Source organism: Bacillus rossius (assembly GCF_032445375.1).
Source record: "Bacillus rossius redtenbacheri isolate Brsri chromosome 4 unlocalized genomic scaffold, Brsri_v3 Brsri_v3_scf4_1, whole genome shotgun sequence".
NCBI lineage: Eukaryota > Metazoa > Arthropoda > Insecta > Phasmatodea > Bacillidae > Bacillus > Bacillus rossius.
This window is the reverse complement of record NW_026962010.1, coordinates 4,879,725-4,906,228: the sequence shown is the minus strand read 5'-3', so window position 1 is coordinate 4,906,228 and position 26,504 is coordinate 4,879,725. Positions and strand designations below refer to the sequence as shown.

Sequence of the window (26,504 nt, the reverse complement as noted above, 5' to 3'; positions counted from 1 at the left end):
TTGATTTTCCGTTACATAATAGGGATTGGGTTTGGATACGTCCCGGAATACGGCCTGCAATTAAGGTTAGGTTTGTATCCCAACAAGGTAGTGCTTGTTCACTACCTTACCCGAAAGTCTTGGAATACCGCCCTTAGTGTTGATCCCAGCATCGAGTGTTAGCCGTGCAATAAAGGAGATCTCCGACCAACATACACCCATCCGTAACACAAACGTAAAGGACCAGCTCACACACTCAGACCATAGTTTTCCGGATACGTGACATGCTATTTTCTGTTTAATTTAAACTGTCTCAAATTTGGCAGTTCTCAAAAATGCTGTACGATTGCTCTGTGCATCCTTCTGCCACTGTTCGTTTTGCCAAAACTGTTCGTAAACAACTTCTGGTGATCGTCGGTGTTCGTAAATAAACATCATGCGTTACGTTGCAGTTGACATTAAGGAAATTTTACCATTGGTAATATTTTTGAGAACTATCGAATTTGAAACAAGTTCCACAACTCAGACTTTTCCTGTACCACATTCCCTCCCGTGTCAGCGCTTCTTAAAGGTAGAACCGGGGAACAACGGACCCGGAACCACGCAGCCATCACACCAAGAGGATTCTATCTTGGAAAACATGGTCCTCCACCTTCACGAAGGACACCACTCAACCTTCGCAAGCATGCCAAAGTGGGACAAACGTGCCCAGCCGTTATAATCAGCGTCCCACACTTGGAATTTGAAGTAGTTGAAACTGCTCCAAATCATTTACTTTTGTTTGCAATTTGGTTAAAACGCTCAGCTAGAATCTGTGAATTCATTTTGTATATTTTAGATACTGAATTTACCTCATTAAAAAATAATTCCCTATCATTTAGCAGTTAGTTTCACTACATTCAAAAGAGATTCCCTGTGAATTCAACTGATCTAACAATTATAAAAAATTAACCAAATGTTAAATTTTTGTCATTTCACTTAGTTTAATTATTGATTCAGATTTAGAATGTACACATACAGATACTAAGAGAGAGAAAGAAGGGAAAAAAAGGGGAAGGGGCGTAATAACTCACGGAATCTGGTACCCACTTTTGAGTGATTATTAGGATTTTATACGCCTCTACAGTGACCAGGTGACTGATAAGAAATCACATCACGCCAACATGAAAGATATCGTGCAACAATCGTCTTAGATACGGGTTATCAGAGAGTCAAGTGCAAAGAAAATAAATTATTTAAAAAATTCTCATTTTTCTGATCTCAAGGTTACCAGAAAGTATCACGTAACACTATGGTATATAAGTCCCTAAAACATCGTGTTGAATTCGTATTTGTGTCTTGCTGAGAAAAGGTGTTACATACCACATCAAAAGGTGAGCCAGTGTTAAATTACTTTTATTTAAAAAAAAGTTTAAAATAAAGGTATACATTTCTCTCCTCAAATTACAGAAAACCCTATGAAACAAGTTTTCATTTTTTACTTCGTTACTTGCAAAAACGATATATACCTATGCTTTATTTTACCTTTTATTAAAATTTGTATATCAAGTTTTATTATAAACAACGTCTTAAACTTCATTAGAGCAACCATCCAACCTCAAACGAAAGAGTATAAAGCCGTTCCACTGTACAGGCTGGTAAAAAAAAAAAAAATGTCTGAACTTGGTTTCTATGGGTATTTGGTAAAATAAATTACAATACTGATGAAACATTTGTTTTGTGAATTATGTCTTAGAGAAATAAATTCAAAACTAAAAATATTATATGTATTTATATGATACAACTGAGAATGTTTTCTTCGAAGTTCTATTACTTTTCGTTTCACGAAAGGTTTATTAATCATTAAGTGTAACAAAAAATAAAGCGGATGCTTTGGCAATATCGATTAGGTATGGACAAACACCATCATTGCATGTTTTCTTTAGTGCCATAGATCTATTTGTTCGCCGCTAACATCTTCCAATGAAATTGGTTAAATAAAGTTGGCAGTTTGTGATGACACTGAAAGCATCACTAACTCAGTGAAAACGATGCGTACTTGGGGTAATGTCTAAAAGCGTCTAGGTGCAGTAAATTTAACACCCTGGTGCTATGTATGATACCCTGTAAAAATAACTTCTTAAACTTTGGAGTTATTATTTAAATTTTATGCATACTATAAAAAACTGAAAGCGTACAAGCACATGCATATTACCACTAGTACCAAATAATATTCAAAACATCCATATCTCATCCCATAACTCAAATTTCATTGGTTTACCTGTATACACTACTAAGACTTGCACAATATATAACTAGTTTATTTGCTGAAACAATCTTTTAGTTTACGATATTTTCACACATTATGATATCTGTGGTATAGATTTTTATTCATTAAGCAATAAGAAGGAGGAACAGCTAAAGTATTTGACTTTTAAGGTATAACCGCTGAAGCTGGCAGTAGTTTATTTGAAGAATGTACTTTGTTTCGCAAGTAGCATTATAGTGCTTACACACACACACACGCACACACACACACCTCGTACTAGACAGAGAGCTTGAACCGGCAGCAAATCAAGAAACTGTGAGGTGTTGTCACAACTGAGTGGCGTTCTTTGTGCTCAGTCGAGTCGGAATGGATAACGTTTGATAGTGAAATATAAAACAATAGTTTCTGATGCAAACACATTTTGTAACACATATTTGTTCCTATCTTAATCTTCGCATGTGAATTTTCTTACTCCACGATAGTTTGTATCTAATAATAAAATTAACCATTTATTTTTATTTTTGAAATATGTTATATAGAAATATTTTACCGATAAAAAGAAATGTAAGTAAATTAAAACTTACTAGCAAAAAAAATTGTATCCAAATAAGTTACAAATAAATTTTGTTTCACACTTTTACAAGAGTTTCACTGTTAACCAGTGAGTGTTATTGTTTAGACAGGTGACACTATTAACACAATTCAGTCATTTCTTTAAGGTTAGATCAAAATAACCAGATTCACAGGAAATCTCAATTTTGGTGCAAAAATGATGCAATGTTTTACTTAAAAGATTTGAAAATTACTATCTAACGTAAATAATAAAATAATTAAGCGAAATGACGAGTTATATATTAAAATCGTACAAATAAACACGGTTTCACGCAATGCACTGTTAAATATTTTCACCTTCAATTTACGACGAGCGCTGGTTACAAATTTTTAAGGGACGTTGGCAAATTTACTTACATTGAGCTCACGTACTTGGAACATGAATCCAAAATAATATTCTTGGTATATTAACCAATCACTCGAATACTGGTTAGGTTACAGCAAGAACACACTTCTTTTGTCCAATTGTGTGTTTACCTTTGTTAAGAAAGAATCACACAGCTATGAAGATAAAACACATAAATAGTTTTTTTTTTTTTTGGGAGACTCAGTTATTTGAAATTACGAAGAACTCTTCGTTTATTTCAGTAAAATTCTTCGTTAAAATGTCTGTAGATTGATTGTAATTTCTAACAGTGTAAAAAATTTTAACTGAACTGAAAACCGACCTTGCAATGAACAGTGTCAAAGCTACAGTATTATGAGAAATAAAGGTTGACGTGTCCCGGCAACAGAGTCCAGTGCTGGAGTGGCTTGAAGTGGGGTGAACACCCTCCTGGGGTGTGATGTCATCAGTCGTCACTGTCGAACAGCTCTGGAAGGCGGGCAGTCTGCCAGGCAGAGCAGGGCTGCAGTTTTCCATCTTGCTTACAGTACAAGCAAAGCTTATATACAAGTCGGTTACATTATCATTACGGTCCATATTTACAGATTTAGCCTTTGCAGCATGTTCTATAAGATGTCACTGACTGTCCTGATCATATGCTAATTTCTGACTCTTGGGATGCTCCCAACACGAGCGGAAGCCTGCTCCTTCCCTGAGTAATGACACAATGAATCTAGAGCTGTAGCAAACCGTATGTATTCGTTACTGAGTAACGGGTGCGCCGTCTATATACGAGTAACGAAACGTTACACACGGCTGCATTTCGTTACTCGCATGTTTCGTATGTTTCAAGCATACGCGCGCATATTCGATGAATTTACGTTACAAAGAACTATGTTTGTTTAGTAAGTAAAGCATAATTTGTAAATTCGTCGTCCAAGTTTTTTACTGTTGATTAAAGGTATTGTGTGTGTATTCAAAGTTTGAGATTGGAACAGAAACAACAAAAGTAAGTATTTTTCACAATTTAGAAATATTTACGAATTTGTTTATTATCTTAAAAGAGATAATATAATAAACCCGCTCTAATGAGATTTAATTGTTTCTTGGTTAACAAAATCTGCTAATTATCAATTATTGATTATTGTATATATTCTATTTATTATTATTTACGCGACGTAAAACTGTACGCGTACGCAATACGACTCGATTCGTTGCATGTTATGCGGTATCAGAAGTAACGAGTAACGATACTATAGTAACGAGTACTGATTGTTATAGAAACGAATACATACGGGTACGCTTTTTTTCGTTACTTTTACACTTCTAAATGAATCCCACTTATTTACATTCTGGAGCAGTCGCCATCTATTGGCGCCGGGTGCATCACCATGTTACAGGATAACTAGCTTAGGCATAGAGATTAGGTAAAAAATACCCTGCGGTGTCGGGGCAGCCATGTTTGTTTCAGGGATTAGCATGTAGCACTCGCAAAAGGGGGCCGAGGCCAAATGCAGGACACGACAAGGTAATTTATTTTCACAGATAGCTGACACAATGCTCTTGATTGTTGTTTTCTAGATGAAGGTCCTCGTGGTGCTGGTAGCCGTTCTGGGCTTCACGTACGGAGCCTCCGTCGCAAGTGAGTATCAGTCACGCACTACTAAAAGTCTTCATCTCCCATGTAAATGTGCCACTACTCAGTTAAGTTTATCACATTTGGCATTTAAGACTGCATTATATATTGGTTTGAATATATTAATAAAACTAGTGTAGACGTGTTAAGCTGGGACATAGGTTCAGGTGTCACTGTGAAGAGCTTACGGAGAACTACCAGTACCGTGATTATAAGTGAAAATCGGTATTAAATTGAAAATTACAAAATAATTAAAGCTGCCATCTCATAGGATTCGTAAATATGCTAGGTATGTTAGAAAACGCAAATCAGAGGAAAGCTTGCATCGAAAGGAATAATAATAATTAAAACTTGATTCACGGCAGTGTCGAAAACGAAATCACGAAGTTTCACGAAAAATCAACGGCGCGGACCCGAACTGCGCCTTTATTATTAATATTATTATTATTTTTTAACTAACCTAGTAACAAATCACATAACTTTTCATGCTTCAACTTAAAACTAAATAAATGTTTTAAGAACTGTGCAGCTGCGGACAACTGCTCAGATGGATATATGAAAACTCTCGCGCCTCTATATGCCAAGTATACACTCCTACGAACTTAATTTTAACTCCCAACCTTTTCAAACACTTTAAATTTGGATTTATAGCCAAAAATGAATATATATATATACACACATACATTTTTGGCTATAAATACAAATATATATATATACACTTGCTACTAAACGTCCACTGGTGCCCCTTAAAAATGATGAACCCGTGACGGTGGTATTGCGAGCGGCCCCCGGGCTTGGTTGCGCGCGGTGGCTACGACTACCCCGGGCCGTGTGCGCAGGCGACGCCAACAGCACGCTGCAGGCCGACTTCGACGCAATCATCTCCACCATCCCGATCAAGAACGTGACGAAGCTGGTCCTCAACTACGTGGCCAATGACGAGGAGGCGCAGGAGTTCATCAGCTGGATGTCCGGCGACAAGTTCGCCGTCATCTGGAAGGCCATCTTCACCTCATCCGAGGTCAAAGAGGTGAGCCAGCCATCGCGTCATCAACGTGCCTAATACCAACTTACTTACATAAAAGTCTAGTCCAGAGTTACCAGTTCAAAGCCGGTGGATAGAATTTAGTCAAAATTATTTAAAAAAATTCAAATAAAAATTGCACTCATGACATGGATTCCCGAGGGATAAAAAACCAATATTCCCATATGAGTCGTGTATTTCCAAAACTGGCCATCTCCCTCAGAACAGTTTTACGAGAAATCGAGGAAAACTGTTTACTCAGTTCCATGATGTGGCATTCAATATGTTAATGTAGAAGTGTGTTATAAAAATGCAAACAATATTTAGTAAAAGTCCTACTAATCACAATTAATAACTTTGCCAGTTATTAAAGTTAAAAAATTGAACTTGGCTGGTTTTGGAACTATCCATGTCACTTGGCCACTTTTGGAACCAAACCTGTTGAAAATACCAAGGGTGTATAGAACATAAATGTTTATTGTGATACATTGTACATGGTTACATTGTGTATATAATATGCCTAGTACTTGACTGACATGTTAACAATACATTGTTAAGTACATACTTGTTTAAAAGCATTTTATACATAAAAGTATTGTTACTGACAGTTGAAATACGTTTAATTAAAACTATGACACCAGGACATACCACTTCAGCACTGTTTCACCTTTGAGTTTTACAGTACTTTACACTACACAAATGATGCCGCATCCTCTGTCATTAGCTCACAGCCATCATTAGATGCTTCCTCTGGCGCCTCTTCTTCATGTAGATCATGCAGTTGCAGGACATTTTTATAAAATTCTAAGTACTTGAGCTCCTGCCATTTATCACCAAAATGTTTTGTCAGTAAGTTGTTAACATCCCTTATTTTAAGTGGGTTGACTTGAACACCAGGTTTGACAACACTAGGAAAGACACTTTTCAAAGTTTTGGCTCTCTTCATTGTTGTTTTGTAGCCACAGAGGTCAGTGCGATAATGCATCTCTCCTGATACTAAAATGCAGTTTCCGGCCTTGTTCTTGATGAGGGACAGCCGTTTAGAGGCAGCAAACTGGAAGTGCCACTGTCCTGTTGGTTTAGCGAGTTCTTTAGTTAAGGCTTTCCAATAATAAACTACACATTGCGTCCCTACATGAATGGTAGACCCATGTCCAGCTAATATTTTAACATATTCCTTTAGATCACAAATCACCTTGTGAGAATGAATTTGTCTCTCTATTTTACCAAACACTCTGTCTGGTGGGAGGAAAGAATGTCCAACGATAGGAAAATTTATTTCTTTTTTTTTCAACACTCTTTGGGGCCATATTGACAAACCAGTGGGAAAGCATGGTAACCATTATAGAGTTCTTGTTTTGGTCGCCGCATCCATCAGCCACCAGTCTCAAAGTAATGATATTCGTACAATCAATATTACACAAAGTATGGTACACAGCAGACGAAATTTGGTTCGAGCCTTTTGCAAATTCTGACTTATTCCAGTGATAAATAGTGACTGTGTGTACATTAAGTGGAGCTCTTGAATGACCTTTTACAACAGTAAAGTTATACTCATACAACTGGCGGCTATAGTAGGTGGCCTGATCTGGCACTCGTGGCATAACTTGGTTTTTCTGGCAATCAAAAGACATCGTCAGTAAACCATCAGCGGTACATCTAAGAATTGAATAAAATGCTTTTGCATTTAACCTGAGTACCCTTTGTTGTGTCATCAGCTCATTTTTATTTCTTAAACTGGTTTCATGTTTAATTCTGTATGTTTGTTCAATGCATGACGAACATGCATCTGTCCTAGGTGTTCCAAACCCTTTGTTGTAAAATTTTTTAAAAACAGAACGAAAATAACTTTGTTTTACTGATAAATCAGGGCTCCTGTTCTCTCTCTGATACATACACCACATTTTTTTAATATCGAGATCACTGCTTAGGTAGACACGCTCCTGAGTTTTTCTTCTACAATAATGCACTTCAGTAGCTTTGAATCTCTCAATGAATTCATTAACTGCTTTGAGCTTTGGAACAAACGATTTCGATCTATGGTCCCCTCCCCGTCCTTCATGAGGAATTTTGCCTCTTTTCCTGTACCTGGAAACGACTCATTGCACTCTGTGTTTAGAAATTTGCAGAATTTTTAAAAATGTTTCTCTGCACACACGGACCATCCTGCCTGATAGTTTCTTTGGTATAAAATATTTTATGGTTACCTGTTTAGGCTCCCGTTTACCATCTGAGTGATGCATTTTTGGTTCCTTTGCATTTGTGTGCTTCACTAAGAATGCATCCTGTCGTTTATCATGGTGGCCGCAGAAACATTCATAACAGTACTTGACATCATTCTGGTTAAGTGTTGCACACTGGAATGTTGAATTCTTGTGACGACACTTCGGCATTGTTGGAAAGCCTTGGGCAGAATACCTGAAACCACAACACATTTTTATTTTACAATACATTGTCGTAAAATTCAGCTTTTGTATCTGCTAGTTAGTAACATCATGGAGTTAGCAACTACCGGTAACATAAAAGAGAAAAACTGTACAACAACATAAACAAATGCAACTGTAAAACACTCACTTTTCCCTTTTCTCTTTATTTTTCTTCCATCTGTCCGGATTTCTTGTTCGTTTTCTTCCTCTACCCTTCTTCACATTTCTGTGGAAATTTATACATTTTAAGAACAAAATCTAAATCTTGCAACCACCACAACCTATACAAACAAACAAACAAAACAATCACTCCATAGATAATATAGCTATAACTTACTGGTATGCAACTGCGACTTTGCTGAGACAATACGACAGTGGCGCAAATCACTCGGGCGGTTTTGTAACTAATTGGCGAAAATATCACAGGGTCGGTTTTGAAACTAATATATTGTAAAACATGGCCGGTTGTGGAACTAAACCAGGGATTGTAAGACGGTTTATTAAATGAATATGGCCGCTTTTGTAATTAACTGCTTCTTATTCACAGTGGGTTACCATGGAATTTGATTTTCTAGAACAAAACCATTTTTTTTTGTGGAGATGGCCGGGTTTGAAAATACACGACTCATATATTCTTCAAAAAACTTCCACATTTTCTCCAAAATAATTTCCAAGTAACTGTCATATATATGTATATGTATATATGAGTGTATACTTCGACTGCATGTTCATAACGACAAAAAAAAAATTTAAAACATATAGCTGCAACTTTTGGCTTAAAGTGCTTTCCAAGGCTAGTATACACTTTGAAAATGGATCTGAACCACTTATATATTGAAAATAAAAATATATATTAATAATGGAAACCTAGTTTTAAGAAAGGACAAGAAACTGGAATAACCTGCCGCCAAGGGGTATCAAAAATAAATACAGGGGACGGAGGGAGAGGAGTGGGTGACTACCGTTTCTCCAACGGAGGGATAAAGACAGCATGTTTAGTTGAAAAAGGTTTTACGAAGACCGTAACACACGTCGCTGTCGTAAAATTATTTTATTTAAATAATTTCCCCTAGAGTTTTGTGACTCGAAAGTATTACGTGATTTTGAAAAAAAATTAAAGCCGCACTGTAAAACTATCTTTAATATAATTTTTTTTAAATACTTTCTTAAGCATGTACCTAACTTAACAACCAGTACCCTTGATTTAAAGCAGTTTGAAGTAGGTTTTCGTTTGAATTTTGGTATTAGCATTAGTCGACAACGGTGGTTTTAAGGATTTTAGCTCTGTTAAGTTAAACACTATCCAGATGCTTAGTGATACATATCAAATACTTTATTGTTTCCTATAAACCAGTTGTTCATCTTAAACTTGAAGTGAGGTCCCCAAGTGTTATATATGTTTAATATTACCATTTTTCTTGACGAACCGGCAGTCGAGGTTTGTCGTTATAAACATATACAACCCGCCAATGAGCGGTGAAACGTGCTCACGTGACCCACAGCTGATGGCCTGGGCATACGCTCACGGCGTGCCGATCTACAAGGACATCAACAAGTTCGCCGACCTGATAAGCATGGATCACGTGTCGCCGCGCGCGGGGCCCGCCCCCAGGGGCGTGGCCTCCTTCCTGGAGGAGCTTTTCGCCATGGTCAACCCGCAGCAGCTGATCGCCAACATCAAGAAGCAGGTGGCCGCCAGCGCCGACTTCAAGGAGTTCTTCGACCGCCTCAGCAGCGAGAAGTTCCACGTGAGTCTCCGTTCCTTCCCGGGGGCCTATTCTCGACGCTACCGGAATAATTCCGCTACCGGATTAATCCGCAAGTTTCATTCCGGTAGAGAGTTACAAGCCTATTCTCGAAACTGCTGTAGTGGCTACCAGAATCAACATTGTCGTGTTACCGAAAAGTCTTTTTAAGAAGTGTGCCAACGTTGCTTTTACTGCCGAAGTCACCGGTACAAGGCCAATCATGTTTTTCTCACAACAGAGAACCTGATCATTGCGAAGGAGTGAAACTTTACTGGAAAAACAAACTAGCATGCTTTTATTCACTTCCTGAAATGTTTCTCTAAGAAGTTGTAAAAGTTGAAGCAGTTCACTATTTTAAAAAGTGATTAGGTTACATATTACAAATACTATATTGTGGGAAAGATAGGTAAGGTTCTATTAATTAAAAATTCACGTGTGGACGCTATTATAGGTTAGTAACATTAAAATACGTACTTTAATATAGTGTGCACAGTGTGACATTAGATAAGCTACATTTAATATACTGTTACAGCATTCAAACAATTGGTTACCAATTAACATAAGATGAAGTATAACATATCTCAACAAACCAGCGTTACAATTATGTAGTAATTTTAATGCACTTATAACGTATATCGGACGTAGATAACCAAACCAGTGTTCACACAATTTAGGTATTGTTAATGTAGCTAACCCACCATACCCAATTATTCTCATGTTTCTTCACTGTCATTAATGTTGCTAACCTAATATAACAACTCTTTAAAATTGTCAGTTAGGTGCTTAATTAAACACCCTTTTAGATTATTGTGAAGATGTAAGATGTATTTTGGGAAATGTCCTTTAGATTTTAAACAAAAATGAGCTAACTTTCAAATTACCATTAAAAAAAAGTTATAGGGAAAGTGGGAAGAGTGGAGAGGAAGCTATAATAAACTGAGTAGTAGGTTATGTGGTGATTTAACAGAAGGAACAATTAACAATACTTCAAATAAATGATTTTGACTAGTTATAATATACAACTTACTTTCGTATCGGGAGAAATCTCTGAAACACGTCGCCTTGCCACCAAGTTAGGTGCCAAGATACGAATGAATTCACGTGTCAATGGTTTACTTAAGCGAAATAATTTTTCAAATTTTACATCACTTAGTTCCCATGGATTTCTCCTGTCAACAAAGACTCTTCCAACTTGGACATTTTCCGCTTCGCCCTCATTTTCATTTTCGTCCACAATAAGATTATTTCAAAAAATGGTCTACCGGAATTGTGATTCCGCCAGCAAAGGGGTGGCGGAATTATTCCGCAAATTTGTGACGCAATTCCAATACATGATTCCGGTAGCGAGTGTTCAAGAATAGAGTTTAGCAAATCATAGTCGGAAATTAGTCATTCCGCTAGCGGAATTATTCCGGTAGCGTCAAGAATAGGCCCTTTGGAACGACTCACGCACTGGGAAAAATTGTTGATTTGATACAGTTTCATGGACATACACCATTGGAGTTCTGCACTGTTTATCGTGGAAAAAATTTCATAAATCCAAAAAAAGAAATAAAAATGAAAACAATAAATGACAGAAAACAATCTATAAATCAGCTGAGGTCAAACAGATGAAACACAGTGGGCTAACAACGACGATACAGTTTCATCAAAAACAGTAAATGCATACAGACAACAAAACCTGAACAATGCAGCAAATATATTGTGTTCGTATGTGCTGTTATTTTTTTTTTTTCATGACTTAATTCCTTCCACAGAATTTGTTGTGTTGTCTGATTTTTAAGTTCGTTTGTGTTCGTCTGTGCTGTAGCCATTGTAATTTCCATTATACATGTTTAGGTTCATCGTTGGGTTTACCTGTTCGACATCAGCTGATTTAGGCTTATTTTCTGTGGGTTCATGTTTGAATTTTTATTTCTTATTTATAATTTCTGTAATTTTCCCAGTTTTCGTTTCGCGTCTTCAAGTTGGATTACGGATTTTCCCATCTTATGCTACAATTGTAATTTTTAACTTTTTATGCCAATTTTGTCGCATGTCAAGGCATAAATCATATCTCCCAAGGGGGAGATAAATTTTGCTGGTCATCGGCACAGATTGGTCAGAAGAAACCAGATTAAAAATGCAGGGTCTTACGTTCAAGTACTTATGAACCATAATTAGAATAAATAAACCTGCATATCAAAATTAGTTCTTGCGAAAAAAAAGACACGAAACACGTATGGAAGTTTCCGTGTGTGTTTAGGGATAAACGCACACCTCTATTACTTAAATAAACATAGACTCATATTAATCTTTACAGGCTATGTTACCAAATATCCAATCCTAATAACCTAAATTTTAGTTTTGGATATCATGTGGCACAACCAGATGCAGATCCCTTGTGTATGAAAAAAATTGAGCAGAGAAAGGACAGCCAAACAGTTATGTTTGTAGGATGATCTTTCCGCAAAACGCGTGGTACACAGAACATCCTAAACCACTGTTTATAACAGTTCCATGTGTTCCAAGAACATTTATATTGCGCCAACAGATAACTGTTCCTATATGAATAGTCTTACAGTCAATATGGATTATGGGTATCAACTTTTGTAACTACTGACATGTATTTATTTAATCTGTGCGTGGACATTTGGGAAAACTTCTTTGTGAATTAGGCGAGACAAAACAAAACTTGGAAAATATGGTCCTGTAATTCTTTTGTCTTACGTGGATGATACATATATATTTTTTTTTGGCTGTACAAAATCATGATTGTTTTCTAATTGTTTTATAGGCATTTGTTCACAAGATCTACATGATGAAGGAGCTGCAAGACGAATTGACGGTGCTGAAAAACCTGAAAGTCGACGTGGATAAGATCGTCACCGATATCGCAAATGTTTTGGGATGGAAAGAACTCTGAAATGAAAGACATTAAAACTTAACAGCGCTTAAATTATTTTACTTGTGTTTGTGCAACTTATCAAACAAAATTTACCGTGATTTTGTGTCAGCATAAAAAATGGAGGGAATAAAATAATCCCGCAAACAAAATTATTTTTATTTTTTACCACCCAGTCCTCAATGAAGTTTGGTTGATGAAGTGACGTCAATAAGCATTCAATGGAAAACTAAGGTGTTTGAATAATAAGTACATTTGATTACTAGACAACACTGTAGTCTTCAAATGTAAATCTGGTATTGCATTTAATACATTTCATAATATCTACTGTTACTTTCATTAAAGTATTTCATAATTTTCAAACAGAACGGATAGTTATAAACGAAATCAAAATATAAAAGTAGGTCATTAGTGTAAAAGCAAGGGAATTAGATGTATTATTGGCCTTATCAGAGTTAAAATTACGAATTTAAATCTTACAAAAGTCTGAAATTCAGAAACTTATGCACCCACCCTCTTTCTCTTAAAATTATAAAACGCATTTATATAAGTTAATTATTTAACACAAATAAGTTAAATTTCATCTCTCGGTAACGAAAAATAAAGCTGTGCTTTAGTAAACACAGTATGTACCATTTATATTCATAATTTAGTCAAGGGGTATTCAAAATGTTTGTAAATTTACTGTAACATTTCTGAACAAGGTTATTTCTTTGATGAAGAAAAATATACCAAAATAGGAATCAGTTTTGGAAAAAATAAATTACTTGATAAAAATAACTAACAGAAGTCAAAAGGCTTTTAGATTGCTAGATACGTGTTACATTGAGGCATGGCTGTGGGTGAAGTTTTAATCAAAGCTTAGGTTTAGTTTGTTAATTATCTAAAACACTGCGAGATTAGAACACGGGCATAAAGCAGGGGTGTCAATAAACCAAACAATAAATTAACAACATTTATACTATTTAGGGTACTTATCATTATCTTCAGTTTTTCACAGAAGTAAATCTTTAGGAGACATTTCACCAACTTTTTGAACTTTAAAATTAATTTTATTACTTTTTGTTTGCACCTGTAAATCAAGAAAAAACACATTGTTAACAACCACTTTGTGAAACGTTTATTATTTAAATAGATATAACGTCAGGACATGACACTTTTTACATCGAACTGGATGACACTTCTTGAAAAGAAGAGTGAATTATAATAACATTTCATTTTCGTTACAAGTTTTCTTTCCAAAGGTACTTTGACGTCGTACTGACCATGGCCTTTAAGCCCGTGCTCCGCACCGCCAGTACCGTATCCCGTATTCGGAGCGCGCCCCTTGCCCAGCCGGATTGAGTCAGGCGAGCGTCCCGGGCGTGACCCCAATAGACAACAAACCTCATTAAAAGTCACCGCGGCCACTGGCCTTAATTAAAATGCTCGTGACTATGATCGTGTCAGATTAGAAGAAATCCAACTAAAACGGCTCACAGTGAGACAATATGTTGATAAATTTACAGTCGCCAACTTGACGCCACAATTCAAATAATTAAATACTACTATAAAACAGTTGTTAAGCCTTGAGCACACAATTACCAGGTGGTACCTTTTAATTGAGCACCTGGAACGTGTTTTTAGCTTATAATAGAGCACATTAAGTTAATATAAGTTTTTTGACGCCGACTCACAAAGAAGAGAAAGTTTAACTTCCTTGCGAGGCGGCCATGTCCGGCAGTCTCGAACCACTCCGTGCCGGGAACAGATGTGTGTCCGTGGGCAGGATCCAAGTTTCTTTCATTGATTAATTTTTATTCTATACTAAATCTTTAAATTTAAACCTCATTAATTCATAGCTGCCCACGTCGACTCGGCGCGTATTTTAAGGAACCGGGCTTATCCCGACCGTCTTCACCGTGATACCGTGCTGCAGATCGTATCACTCACGTAAGTGTTTCGCCTAATTTAGGAGCCCGCTCATAGAGCCCCCCCTGCACCCGTTAATGTTCGGCGCTGGCCGTCTCCAGCGTGCATCGACCCGCGTCCCGCGAGACTGCCGCGGTAACCATTAGTGTCGCGTAGTGTTATGTTTTTTCTGTGTTAATTGTGTAATGGCTAGATGTCGCCAAGTGTTGGTGAGAGTGTTTTGTAGCGGGACTAGATTAAAGGTGATTCTCACCAACTCGTGTATACTAATTTTCCGGAGTCTGCCATCCTCCACACGGCCGAGCGGCCTTCACAATCAAGGGAGAGCCATTCAGGGTAGATTCAAGCCGTGTACCTGGCGGGGCACGCGGGGGCAGAGTACCCATGACCCAACACCAACGGCCTAGCAGCCCGCTAGCCTGGCGCCCCTCCGGACAACAAGAGCACTGCGACACCCGTAGCGCTCGTCAGGTACCCCCCGGGCCTTTCACATAGGTCGCGTGACGGCAAAACGCGCCCTTGCATTGGGCATAACTACAGCCGAAAATCAGACAAAGGGAGACAAAAGACAGCCATTTTGGATGCGCGCAGTGGAATTTGGCACACAGAAGGGCAGCGACAAAGGGACCACCCGGAAGCTTGCGTCACTGCCCGCGCCGACCCTCGCCAACTTTCACTTTCACCCCCACCCCTCCCCTTTGGGCCTTCAGCGAACATCCTCGCCCGCACCCCCCCCCCATCCACCTTCACATTTTCGCGCTCTCCGCTTTGTGCAGCTGTCCGGGCGCTCTCGGCCACCGCTACACACGGCTATCCGCATCCCTCCTTCGCAGTGGTCAGTCTCGGCTCTCCCTTTTGTGCGGCTGTCCGGGCGCCTCTCGGCCAGCGGCCCGAATCAGCGCGCGCGCCAACCCCCCTCACCATTCTTCATTCATCGGGAGTCTGTTTGTAAACACTGCCACGTGCGCGCACGAAGCGACTGTCAACACCGACGCGCCGTGCGACGCAATGGCAGACAGACTCAAGATGAACACCTGTCGAGTCTGCTACTGGCCGCAGGGCAGGGACCTGGTAACGGGGAAAGCGAACCCTCTACAGACATGTAAATGCGCACCGGATTACAACTTGCCGGCAATCAAGGTCGAAGCGCTCATAGAACCGTGGCACGATAGCACGGAGACGGAATTGCAGGCGCGAACACCACCGGTGGACCACACATCCCTACCGAGCCGTACCACCCCGGCCATCACCGCCCCCCCAACCACCCACGCCGGCGACTGGAGCCCGCACCCTGGCCGCGCGACGCACGCGCTGGACATCACCGAGGCCAAGTGCGTGTGGCCCGGCCTGGAAGACCTGGCACGAGCCCTGCCGCCCCGCAGAGCGACTCTGCCAGAGTTCGCCGGCGCCCCGCACGAGGACCCAGGGGAATTCCTGACGCAGTGCGAGGCGCGCCTGACCGGGTGCCGGACGCACCAATCGGAGTGGACAGAGCAGGTCAGCGAGCAGCTGCGAGGGACCGCTCGGAGCTGGTGGAGCATGTGGGGCCGGTTTGCCATGCCATGGGGCGAGTTCACGGACACGTTCCGACACCGGTTCGACACAGGATCGCCCCTCGTCGAGTGTTCCGCCTCATTCTATGGGACTCGGCAGAAGGACAGCGAGGCAGTGGAGGCGTTCATCGCCACTAAACTCAAATTGTTTCGCCGCATCTCGCCCGGCACCCTCCTGTCCGGGGCACTGCCCGTCATCACGGGCTTAGTGAGGGACGAGCTGCAGCCCTTCCTGCGTCGCTGCCACACCGGCGGTGTAGCGGAGTACTTGCAGGAAGCACGCGAGACGGAATGTAACTTCCAGAGAGCCTGCAAGCGCGGCCCGACCACGAGCACCCGAGGGGGTGACAGCCCACCAGAAGCCCGGCGGAACACCGCACTACGGGACTCACCCTCACACCAACACCGAGGACTACGAGCCATCGAGGCGCCGCCAACTTGGCGAGCGGAGCGACCGCGGGACACCGGAGCACGGGAGCAAGTCCCCCTGTGTCGCTTGGGATGCCCGCGTGGCGAACGTCACTGGCACAACGAGTGCCCGCGGGGATTCCGGGCGGCGCGACCCGCCATACCGCCTCGCCAGGAGACACACGTGGTACCACCTCTGCCACAGCGCACCAGCCCGGCCCAGTAGGGAAACGACCCCCGGGGGGACCGGGATTAGAACCCGCTCCCCCGCACAGACCATCAACCCCGCGCCTGGCGGGGTGCACGCCCTCCCGACCTTGGGACAGCTGGGCCGCCCGCGGGACAATCTGTTCTGCATCCCCGTGGAGGTGAACGGCTGGCCAGCTGCCGCGCTCGTCGACACCGGAGCGAGCGACGTGTTCGTACGCCCCGCTTTCGTGCCCGCAGGCCGTTTCGTCCGGGCAGCGGCGAGCTGCGCCTGGCTGCCACCACACACACCGGGCGGATGCTGGGGCATGCTGAGATCGTGGTGAGTATGCAGGAATTGAACAGTAGTGTGTCCGCAGTAGTCGTGCAAGACTTGTGTGAGGAGGTGGTGCTAGGACTCCCCTGGTTGGTCCAGCAAGATGCGGTCTTGGAGCTAGGACCCCCCCGCCTCAACCTGGGAAGAGCCGAGAGGTACGTGGTGTACGCGCTAGGACAGATGCCCCCCCGACATGACGCGGTGCTGACCCTGGCGGACGTGCGCCACGACGTCCCCCCTCCTACCAGGCTGAGGTAAACAAGGTCCTCGCCGCCCGACCCGAAGTGTTTGCCGTGGACGGAACCTTGAGGCGGACCACCGTCACCGAACCCCTGCTCGCCGCGGGGTAAGCGCTTCCTAGTGGTCGTGACCGACATGTTCACCCGTTGGACAGAAGCCTACCCCTGCGGCAATGCACGGGCGGCCACCATCATCGAAGTCCTGACGCGCGAGTTCCTCACTCGGTTCGGCTACCCGGAGTCCGTCTTGACGGAAAACGGCAGCCAGTTCCTGGGGGCCCGGTGGAGAGGGTGGTGCCAAGAGGCACACATCATCCACCACACCACACCCTCATACCACCCCAGGGCCAATCCGACTGAGCGCAGGAATCAGGATTTGAAAACTCAACTGCGGCTGCGCCTAGGGGAGGACCACACCCAGTGGGACCGCCACGTCGCCGACGCACTGTTATGCGTCCGGCGGCGCGTGAACGCGGCCACTGGGATGACCCCCACCGAGATGATCCAGGGGCGTAACCTGCCGCTGCCTGGCGAGCTGTCAACACACGGCGTACCGCACCCAGGAGAGCAACCAGAGGAGCGCGACGAGCGACGAACCCAGGAGAACGACGCGGTACGCGCAAAGCAAGCCCGCTAAAGTCAGGGAATCACGCCCCAGACAGCGCGACCCCCGGCACAACTGCGGGCCAGTGATCGGGTGTACGCCCGAGCGTACCCCCTGTTGGCAGCGCCACGCAATTACTGCGCCAGACTCGCTCCCCGCTGGGACGGGCTCTACACCGTGACGCGGCGCCTGGGAGCGACGTCCTACATGGTGGACTTGGGCGGCCGCCGCGTGCAGAAGATCCACCGGGACCACCTGCGAGTGGCGGCGACCCCCTGGGAACCACTCCCGACCGAACCCGAACATGGGGACACGGCAGACGCACCAGACATCCCCCTTGATGCACTCCCTCCTGGAGGACTGGAGCAACAGCGAGAGGAAGCCGAGGACACCGCTCCAGACGAGCCCGAGTACCTCACCGACGGGGAACTGGACGCGGACGCACCCCACAACCCCGGCGAGGCACCCTGTCCCGCAGAAACCGCACCACGAGGGGAGGCCCCCGAGAGCGAGCCGCCCCCGCGGCATGAGGCACCTACGGAGACTCACACCACGCCGCGCCGGCGGAGAAGGGGCCGGCCCCGCCACGCCAGGTGCCGGGTGACAGAAGTCGCGGGGGACGACTGCGCAGACCCCGCCGGAGCGACCCCTGACCCCGAACCCATCATATCCGACCCAGACGAAGACGAAGAGGAATCGCCCCCGAGCCCGACCAAAGGTGGGTGGGGGCACGCGGCCTCCCTTGCCGACGCAACTTTCCACGTCACCGTCTCACAACCACACGAGGAGGGGGCTGGACGTCCCCGTCGGACACGACGCAGACCAGCGAGGACTGCGGGAGTTCGTCCTGAACACTACCCCCGGGCAGAGCTCACCCAGCCCAGCGCTGATACCCGAGCGGGAATGCCAGCCCTACGGACGGCAAGACCCGACGAGCCCCGAGGGGAGTAGCCCGCGAGTGCGCCCCCGACGGGAGCGCCGGCCCCCGGCCCACCTGGCCGAGTACGTCCTGGGCAGTCTCGTCACGCCGCCCCACACATCACGTGCCGCGGCGCCGCCTCCCGGCCCAGCTGCCCATGCAGCGACCGAGGCGGCGTCCGCCTGCGCCAGCACCTCATGCTCCGCGGCACCGCCTCCCGGCCCAGCTGCCCACGCAGCGACCGAGGCGGCGTCCGCCTGCGCCGACACCTCATGCGCCGCGGCGCCACCTCCCGGCCCAGCTGCCCAAGCAGCGACAGAGGCGGCATCCGCCTGCGCCAGCACCTCATGCGCCGCGGCGCCGCCTCCCGGCCCAGCTGCCCACGCAGCGACCAAGGCGGCATCCGCCTGCGCCGACACCTCATGCGCCGCGGCGCCGCCTCCCGGCCCAGCTGCCCACGCAGCGACCGAGGTGGCGTCCGCCTGCGCCGACACCTCATGCGCCACGGCGCCGCCTCCCGGCCCAGCTGCCCACGCAGCGACCAAGGCAGCGTCCGCCTGCACCGACACGTCATGCACCGCCGGCGCTAAGGCGCCACGCGCTATGAGATCGCGTGTCGAAGTGTGCCGGCTGAGCTAGAGGGTCGTCTTACCGCGGGAGCGGGAACACGGGGCGGAGACGGGCTTCCACTGGGGGGGGGGGGGGGGGCATTTGAAGTCGTACCGACCATGGCCTTTAAGCCCGTGCTCCGCACCGCCAGTATCGTATCCCGTTTTCGGAGCGCGCCCCTTGCCCAGCCGGATTTAGTGAGGCGAGCGTCCCGGGCGGGACCCCAATAGACAACAAACCTCATTAAAAGTCACCGCGGCCACTGGCCTTAATTAAAATGCTCGTGACTATGATTGTGTCAGATTAGAAGAAATCCAACTAAAACGGCTAACAGTGAGACAATATGTTGATAAATTTACAGTCGCCTACTTGATGCCACAATTCAAATAATTAAATACTACTATAAAACAGTTGTTAAGCCTTAAGCACACAATTACCCGGTGATACCTTTTAATTGAGCACCTGGAACGTGTTTTTAGCTTATAATAGAGCAAATTAAGTTAATATAAGTTTTTTGACGCCGACTCACAAAGAAGAGAAAGTTTAACTTCCTTGCGAGGCGGCCATGTCCGGCAGTCTCGAACCACTCCGCGCCGGGAACAGACGTGTGTCCGTGGGCAGCATCCAAGTTTCTTTCATTGATTAATTTTTATTCTATACTAAATCTTTAAATTTAAACCTCATTAATTCATAGCTGCCCACGTCGACTCGGCGCGTATTTTACGGAACCGGGCCTATCCCGACCGTCTTCACAGTGATACCGTGCTGCAGATCGTATCACTCACGTAAGTGTTTCGCCTAATTTAGGAGCCCGCTCATAGAGCCTCCCCTGCACCCGTTAATGTTCGGCGCTGGCCGTCTGCAGCGAGCATCGACCCGCGTCCCGCGAGACTGCCGCGGTAACCATTAGTGTCGCGTAGTGTTATGTTTTTTCTGTGTTAATTGTGTAACGGCTTGACGTCGCCAAGTGTTGGTTAGAGTGTTTTGTAGCGTGACTAGATTAAAGGTAATTCTCACCAACTCGTGTATACTAATTTTCCGGAGTCTGCCGTCCTCCACACGGCCGAGCGGCCTTCACAATCAAGGGAGAGCCATTCAGGGTAGATTCAAGCCGTGTACCTGGCGGGGCACGCGGGGGCAGAGTACCCACGACCCAACACCAACGGCCTAGCAGCCCGCTAGCCTGGCGCCCCTCCGCACAACAAGAGCACCGCGACGCCCGTAGCGCCCGTCAGGTACCCCCCGGGCCTTTCACATAGGTCAGGTGACGGCAACTTCATACAAAATAATAAAACAAAGAAAAATTTAGTATGTATTATTTAAACAAGAAAACTACGTCAATATACTGGCTTGCTACTATTTATACAAAGAAAACATTTGTATAGCAAAATAATTACATTTAAACACTGATAAACTAAATTAAAAATATTATCCTTCCTACAAAATTAAGTGAAATAGTTACATCAATATTCTCTACAGAACAGGTACTATAAATGTGTTCGTAATCTGTTGTTTTTAACGTTTACATGAATACACAGTACAGACAACTGTAGGTGGCAAAAATGATTTAATGTGACATTTCATAAAAAAAATAACGCTTACTTAAATATCTACATTTGACAGGAAAGTATTTTTAAAATTAAAAAGTTTCCATTAACCTAAAGTAGGTACAATATTAATTTTCTATTTTACAATTTTCGTACAGGTAGTAGATATGAGTATATTTGCATTTTGACGATTCGTTTATATTTTTGTTGTCAGAAAGTAAACAAAAAGTGTTCACGTGCAAAATTAATTTGAAAAATACGTTCGTGCATAAAATGACCAATGAAGTGCCTATTTACGTTAGGAAATCTTTCACATACAACACAAACTTTTCAGGTAAGCATGCTTTAGTAATAGATATTGAGTATAAATGTGACAACATTACTTGTATGATACAAACCCAAACTGGTTACCAGAACACTTACGTACCCTTTTTTTATACCCCAATGAGACATTTTTTTAAACTCCGACAGAACATGCAGTTAAAATTCAAAATAATGTAAAAACAAATACGTTTAAGTTTCTATTTGAATCACGCTTTACAACGAAATTGACCCTAAAATACAACCAAGTTGAATGGTTTTATAATATTTCATGAGTCTGTTAATCTAACGATTACATGTTATTTAGGCCTATGAAAATGTGAAATATGGTAGCAAGATTTGACGGGCTCAAGTAAAAAAATCTTACTTATCATATTTCATGGCAATGGAGATGGTTCGCGGCTCCGTTGGCTAAACTTTCTGTTGTCGCCATAACATCTTATCAATGTTTGTTTTAACACATAAATATTTCTAAAATTTCAGATGGAATATTTAAAGAAAGCCACATTATGAAGACGGCAGGAGTACTAACTAACCCAAGATATTACTAAAAAATTAAAAGGATTTTTTTGGAATTAAATACGAAGAACTGTTTCAGAAATTCCTTAAAAAAATACGTTTGACAATATTAACTAAAAAACTTTAGACTATTGCATTTTTATGCAATAAATTTAATAATACATGTTCAATAACTGCTGATGTATTCTACTGTGTAAGCTTTCAGATTAATTATTCAGATGTTCTGAATCACAAAAGAATATATATATTTGAAAATATTCTCACTTACTAATAAATATATAAACATTTTAGACGTAAAATGAGCTGCAACAAATAATCATTGTTCTATTTTTAATAGTTTACCACAGCAAACACGAATTCAATGCTTTCTTAGATGATTTATATTTGAAATAGCTGATGCACATTTTTTAAATACCCAGTTACTGAATTATAAATGTACCAAAAGTTCAATTATCAAAAAAAAAAAAATTACTTGTCATCTCGAGTGTTTGTTACTTCCAAAAAAATTTACAAAATGGTTACAAAATAATACACTTTTCAAGGGAAACTTTGATAGAGTTTTTGATATGAATAAGTGTACGTCTTAGTAACTGTTAATTAAGTTTCAGTACCTATATGTTTATTTGATTTGCAGTAGCAACACTAGAAAAGTTTTCGTTCAGAAAAACTGACTTAATTTTACACCACTATAGTTAAGTATTTGTAACAAAGTGTGTTCCCGATTTTCTAGCTTTAAAATTACGTATTTTCAAGATGGCGGATATGATGACGATATTGTTACGATTTACCGCGGGGATTCGTAAAGGATAGCCCAATTAAAGATTTTAATTCACACACAGTTTTATTTATTACCACTACCTGTCACATACAAATAATCTTCTAAACTGGCAAATAATTAATTACACTTAAAGAGATGTCAATTCCCCAGTTACTCGTTCCGCACACCTCGCAGGGCCGCACCTTGGCGCAACTCTCGCCGCAGCACCCCTTGTGGGTCACCGCCGCAGGACTCCGTCGCCCCACTCCGCCGTCGCCGACGCACTTCCCCTTCGCCGAGGATCCGCTCGACTCCTCGCTCGCAACTTCACTCGGGACTCCGCCGCGCCCGCGACTCTATCGCCCAGAAATTCCACCGCGGGAAAACTCCCAACTCCACTGAAATCTCTCTCTCCCTGCCCTGGAACCTTCGTGCAAGGACTTCGCCACTCTGCAGCACCCGCGGCACTATCGCCCGAAAACTCCGCCGCGGGAGAACTCCCGACTGAACTGACTCGAAGGTCGGCCCAACCTCCTTATATAGCCCTTGGGTTCCCGTCCAGAACAATCGGGCATTTCTCCAAGATATCGCGCGACCTTCGCCGTCGAAATGTCCAGAAACGCGTCGTGAGTTCTGTCGAAGGACGCTGCGGCTGCTCAAAGAACGCCGATAAACGCAACAAGCATCGGGTTCCCACAAAACGCGCCGATAAACATGTCTGAGTCCTTTTATGCCGCAGTGCGGCCTCTTTTACATAACTCGATCTGAGGCAGGTGTGAGCTGCGAAGGTCAGGATGTCGCGAGACAGTATGACACGAGATACCAGGGAGAGGATGCGGGTGGAAGGGGGCGCAGACAGGTCGAACGAGCGCGGCGACGCCAAGAACTGCAGCCAAGCGCGCTCGTAACAATATATATACTTTGACATAAGAGGTGGGGGGGAGTCAGTCTGCCAGCGGCTTCCTTTGAGGAAGGATCAGTCGCCATTTATTTGCACTCGTCGGGTTCCAACTGAGGACTCGTAAAAGAAATTTTTAAACTATTTTTATTAAAATTTTATTAATTTAATTTTTTTATAAATTTTATTATTTTTCATTAAAATCGGATAATAAATAATGATTTTCAATATGGCGGTCGAAACAGAAATTGCAACGGTCACGACATAGTCCTGGATGACGTCTGGGGCTTAGAGCGGCTAGCTCTTAGGACTTTTAAGTCGTTTTTAGGAATTTGTGTTCTTTCTAAGGCAAAAGTTTAGTATTTTGAGGTTTGTCGAAATACTAATTTTTGATTTTTTGTGGAAGAAAACGAGAAATTTTTCCACAGAATGGGAATTTTTGAGTCATTTTGAGTCATTTTTGAGGAATTTTGAGGAATTTTGGAGTCCAAAATGGCCGCCTTGACGTCACAAATCCAATATGGCGGAAAACACCATACAAAACACCCTGAACCCTGTGTCCGGACACCCATTTACATACTACTTTTAGGTATTTTGTTTTCTAGTGTTGCATTTTGTTCGTTAATGTTGTTTTCTGTAGTAAGGTATTCTATTGGTTTCTGTGGATTGATAGTGTTTTGATTGTATTCTGTTCGTTTTTGCTGTAAGTCATTCTATCGTGTCTGTTGTTTTCTGGTGTTTCCAATTGTATCCTAGTGTATTTTATTGGTTTCTGTTGTAAAGATATCTGTTGTTTTATGTTGTATTGTGTAACTTTTCTTTTGTGTTTTGTTGATTGTTATTGTAAACCATTCTTTTCAGCTGTAATGTTGGTTTCTGTTAAAAAACACTGTGTTGTGTGTGTTTTTTTTAAGTGTTTTTCGTTTCATTTTGTTGGTTTGTAATGGTTTCTGTTTTTTTTCATGCTGTTGTTTTCCAGTGTATTCCATTGAATTTTGTTGGTTTCTGTTGCATGGCATAAATAAGAAATCAATTATTTTTTATTGTATTATATTGTTATCTTGTTTCTGCTGAAAAGAATACTGTTGTCTTGTAGATAGTAACAATAAAAAAAATTAAGAACTAAATAAAGAACAGGTCAACATAAATTAAGAAAAAAAATAAAAACAGAATTCAATAGTAAGCATTAGAAAAGCACAGAGTGATTTACAACAGACACAAACAAAAACAATCTCAATACACTTTTAAAAATTAGGGACCTAATTACAAAAAAAATACAATCAAAAACAAAAACATAACACATCATAAATCACTTCCTTGCAATAGAAAAACAAAACAAAATGTAAAACTAAAGAAACAATAGTAACCAACCTTTAGGATGCCGTACAACAAAAACCAACAAAATACAACAGAAAAACACTAGAAAAAAACAGACCCCAAAAATAGTAATTTTAACATAAAAAAAATTGGTTGTCTGTAAAGTCGGTTAATGGACGATAGTTTACGTGACGTCATAACAAAACATTGATGAAATTATTGATCCAGAAGAAAATGAAATATCCAATTCGGCCTGAGACTGATCCGTAATAGGTTTTTGCAACCAAACCATTTAGACATTACAAATATGTTATTCTTTGAGGAAGTAATTTTTTTTATTTTTGTATGATAAAATCTACCTCTGCATACTTTTATGAATAAAATTGAATCATTTTTATTGAATTATCATTATTTTGTATGGATACAAAGAAGGAGTGAAAAGAAATCTACAATTGAATTGATAAATTTACTTTTATTTGCACTCATTAATTCAAATATGTTTATTACCTTTGTAGTGTCGCGCGCGCCGTATTTATTTTACAAGTACAAAACTGGGAGGTATCGCGGCGGCGGGGTATTGATCCGTCAACGTTTGGATTGATAGTCAGCGATGCTAACCGCACGGCCACTTGGCCATCTAGGAATTAATAATTTCAGATGTTGAATAGGCCTATATGCTTATAAAATTTTTGTTTTGTGTTGTGGAAGTTTTAAAAACGTATGTAGTCTGCCATGTTTATTTCTTATAGTGGTAGGCTGGAAATATAAACATATTGTCAGCTGCTAGTCGGCCGCCATGTTTATACTAACTTCAAGATCGTCGAGAATGTTTTACGCTTTAATGCAATTACTCATTTAACGACGATGTTTGTTCGTCGTGAAATTAAACGCAGGGTTTAATAAAAATGCCCTTGCAGTTAATAAAAAAGTATTAGTAAGTTTCAAAAAGAATTTCGGCTTTAATCTCCAACCCAGACACTCGTGGTGCATTGGGGTCGAGATTAAAATTCGTCGAGAATAATTTATGTTTTTATGTCTTCCAGTGCTCAAAATGATATGCTGTTGTGGCCCCGTACACGAAATTTTATTTATAATTAGTAGTATAGGAAAGTATGTCCGGGGACTGGGTTCTGGGTGTGGATTGTGATTGTCGGTCCGCCATATTGGATTGTGACGTCACGGCGGCCATCTTGGATGGATGTGACCTTGACCTTTGACCTTGACCTTGACCCCGGCGGCCATTTTGGATCCGCCATCTTGGATCCGCCATTTTGGATGACGTCATTGTGTTCTCGAAAATTCCGGCATTGTGTTTTCCGCCATTTTGAATGATGACGTCACCATTGCAATTTGAACGCCATCTTTAACTTTTTTATTTATTATCCGATTTCAACGAAATTTTTTTAAAAAATTATAAAAAAAATTAAATAATAAAATATTAATACAATTTTTTTAAAAATCATACATTAACGACACGGAGTTTGGAGTCCTCGGTTC

The 26,504-nt window shown here is 42.4% G+C and overlaps 1 protein-coding gene across 1 annotated transcript; it reads left to right on the top strand.

The window, feature by feature from the left end:
- Positions 1–1,228: 1,228 nt before the first annotated feature.
- LOC134541620 (protein G12-like) lies at positions 1,229–12,936 on the top strand. The gene is made up of 5 exons (XM_063385179.1): positions 1,229–1,352; positions 4,746–4,806; positions 5,640–5,830; positions 9,753–9,998; positions 12,775–12,936. Exons 2-5 carry the CDS (start codon positions 4,746–4,748, stop codon positions 12,901–12,903), a joined length of 627 nt encoding a protein of 208 aa, XP_063241249.1. The 5' UTR covers positions 1,229–1,352; the 3' UTR covers positions 12,904–12,936.
- Positions 12,937–26,504: the final 13,568 nt, after the last annotated feature.

Excerpts from the sequence above, each read along its gene's own strand:
- LOC134541620 (XM_063385179.1), top strand. The coding sequence starts at position 4,746 with ATGAAGGTCCTCGTGGTGCTGGTAGCCGTTCTGGGCTTCACGTACGGA. Across the intron at positions 4,807-5,639 it reads GTACGGAGCCTCCGTCGCAA|GCGACGCCAACAGCACGCTG; the intron begins GTGAGTATCAGT and ends CCGTGTGCGCAG. Across the intron at positions 5,831-9,752 it reads CCTCATCCGAGGTCAAAGAG|CTGATGGCCTGGGCATACGC; the intron begins GTGAGCCAGCCA and ends CGTGACCCACAG.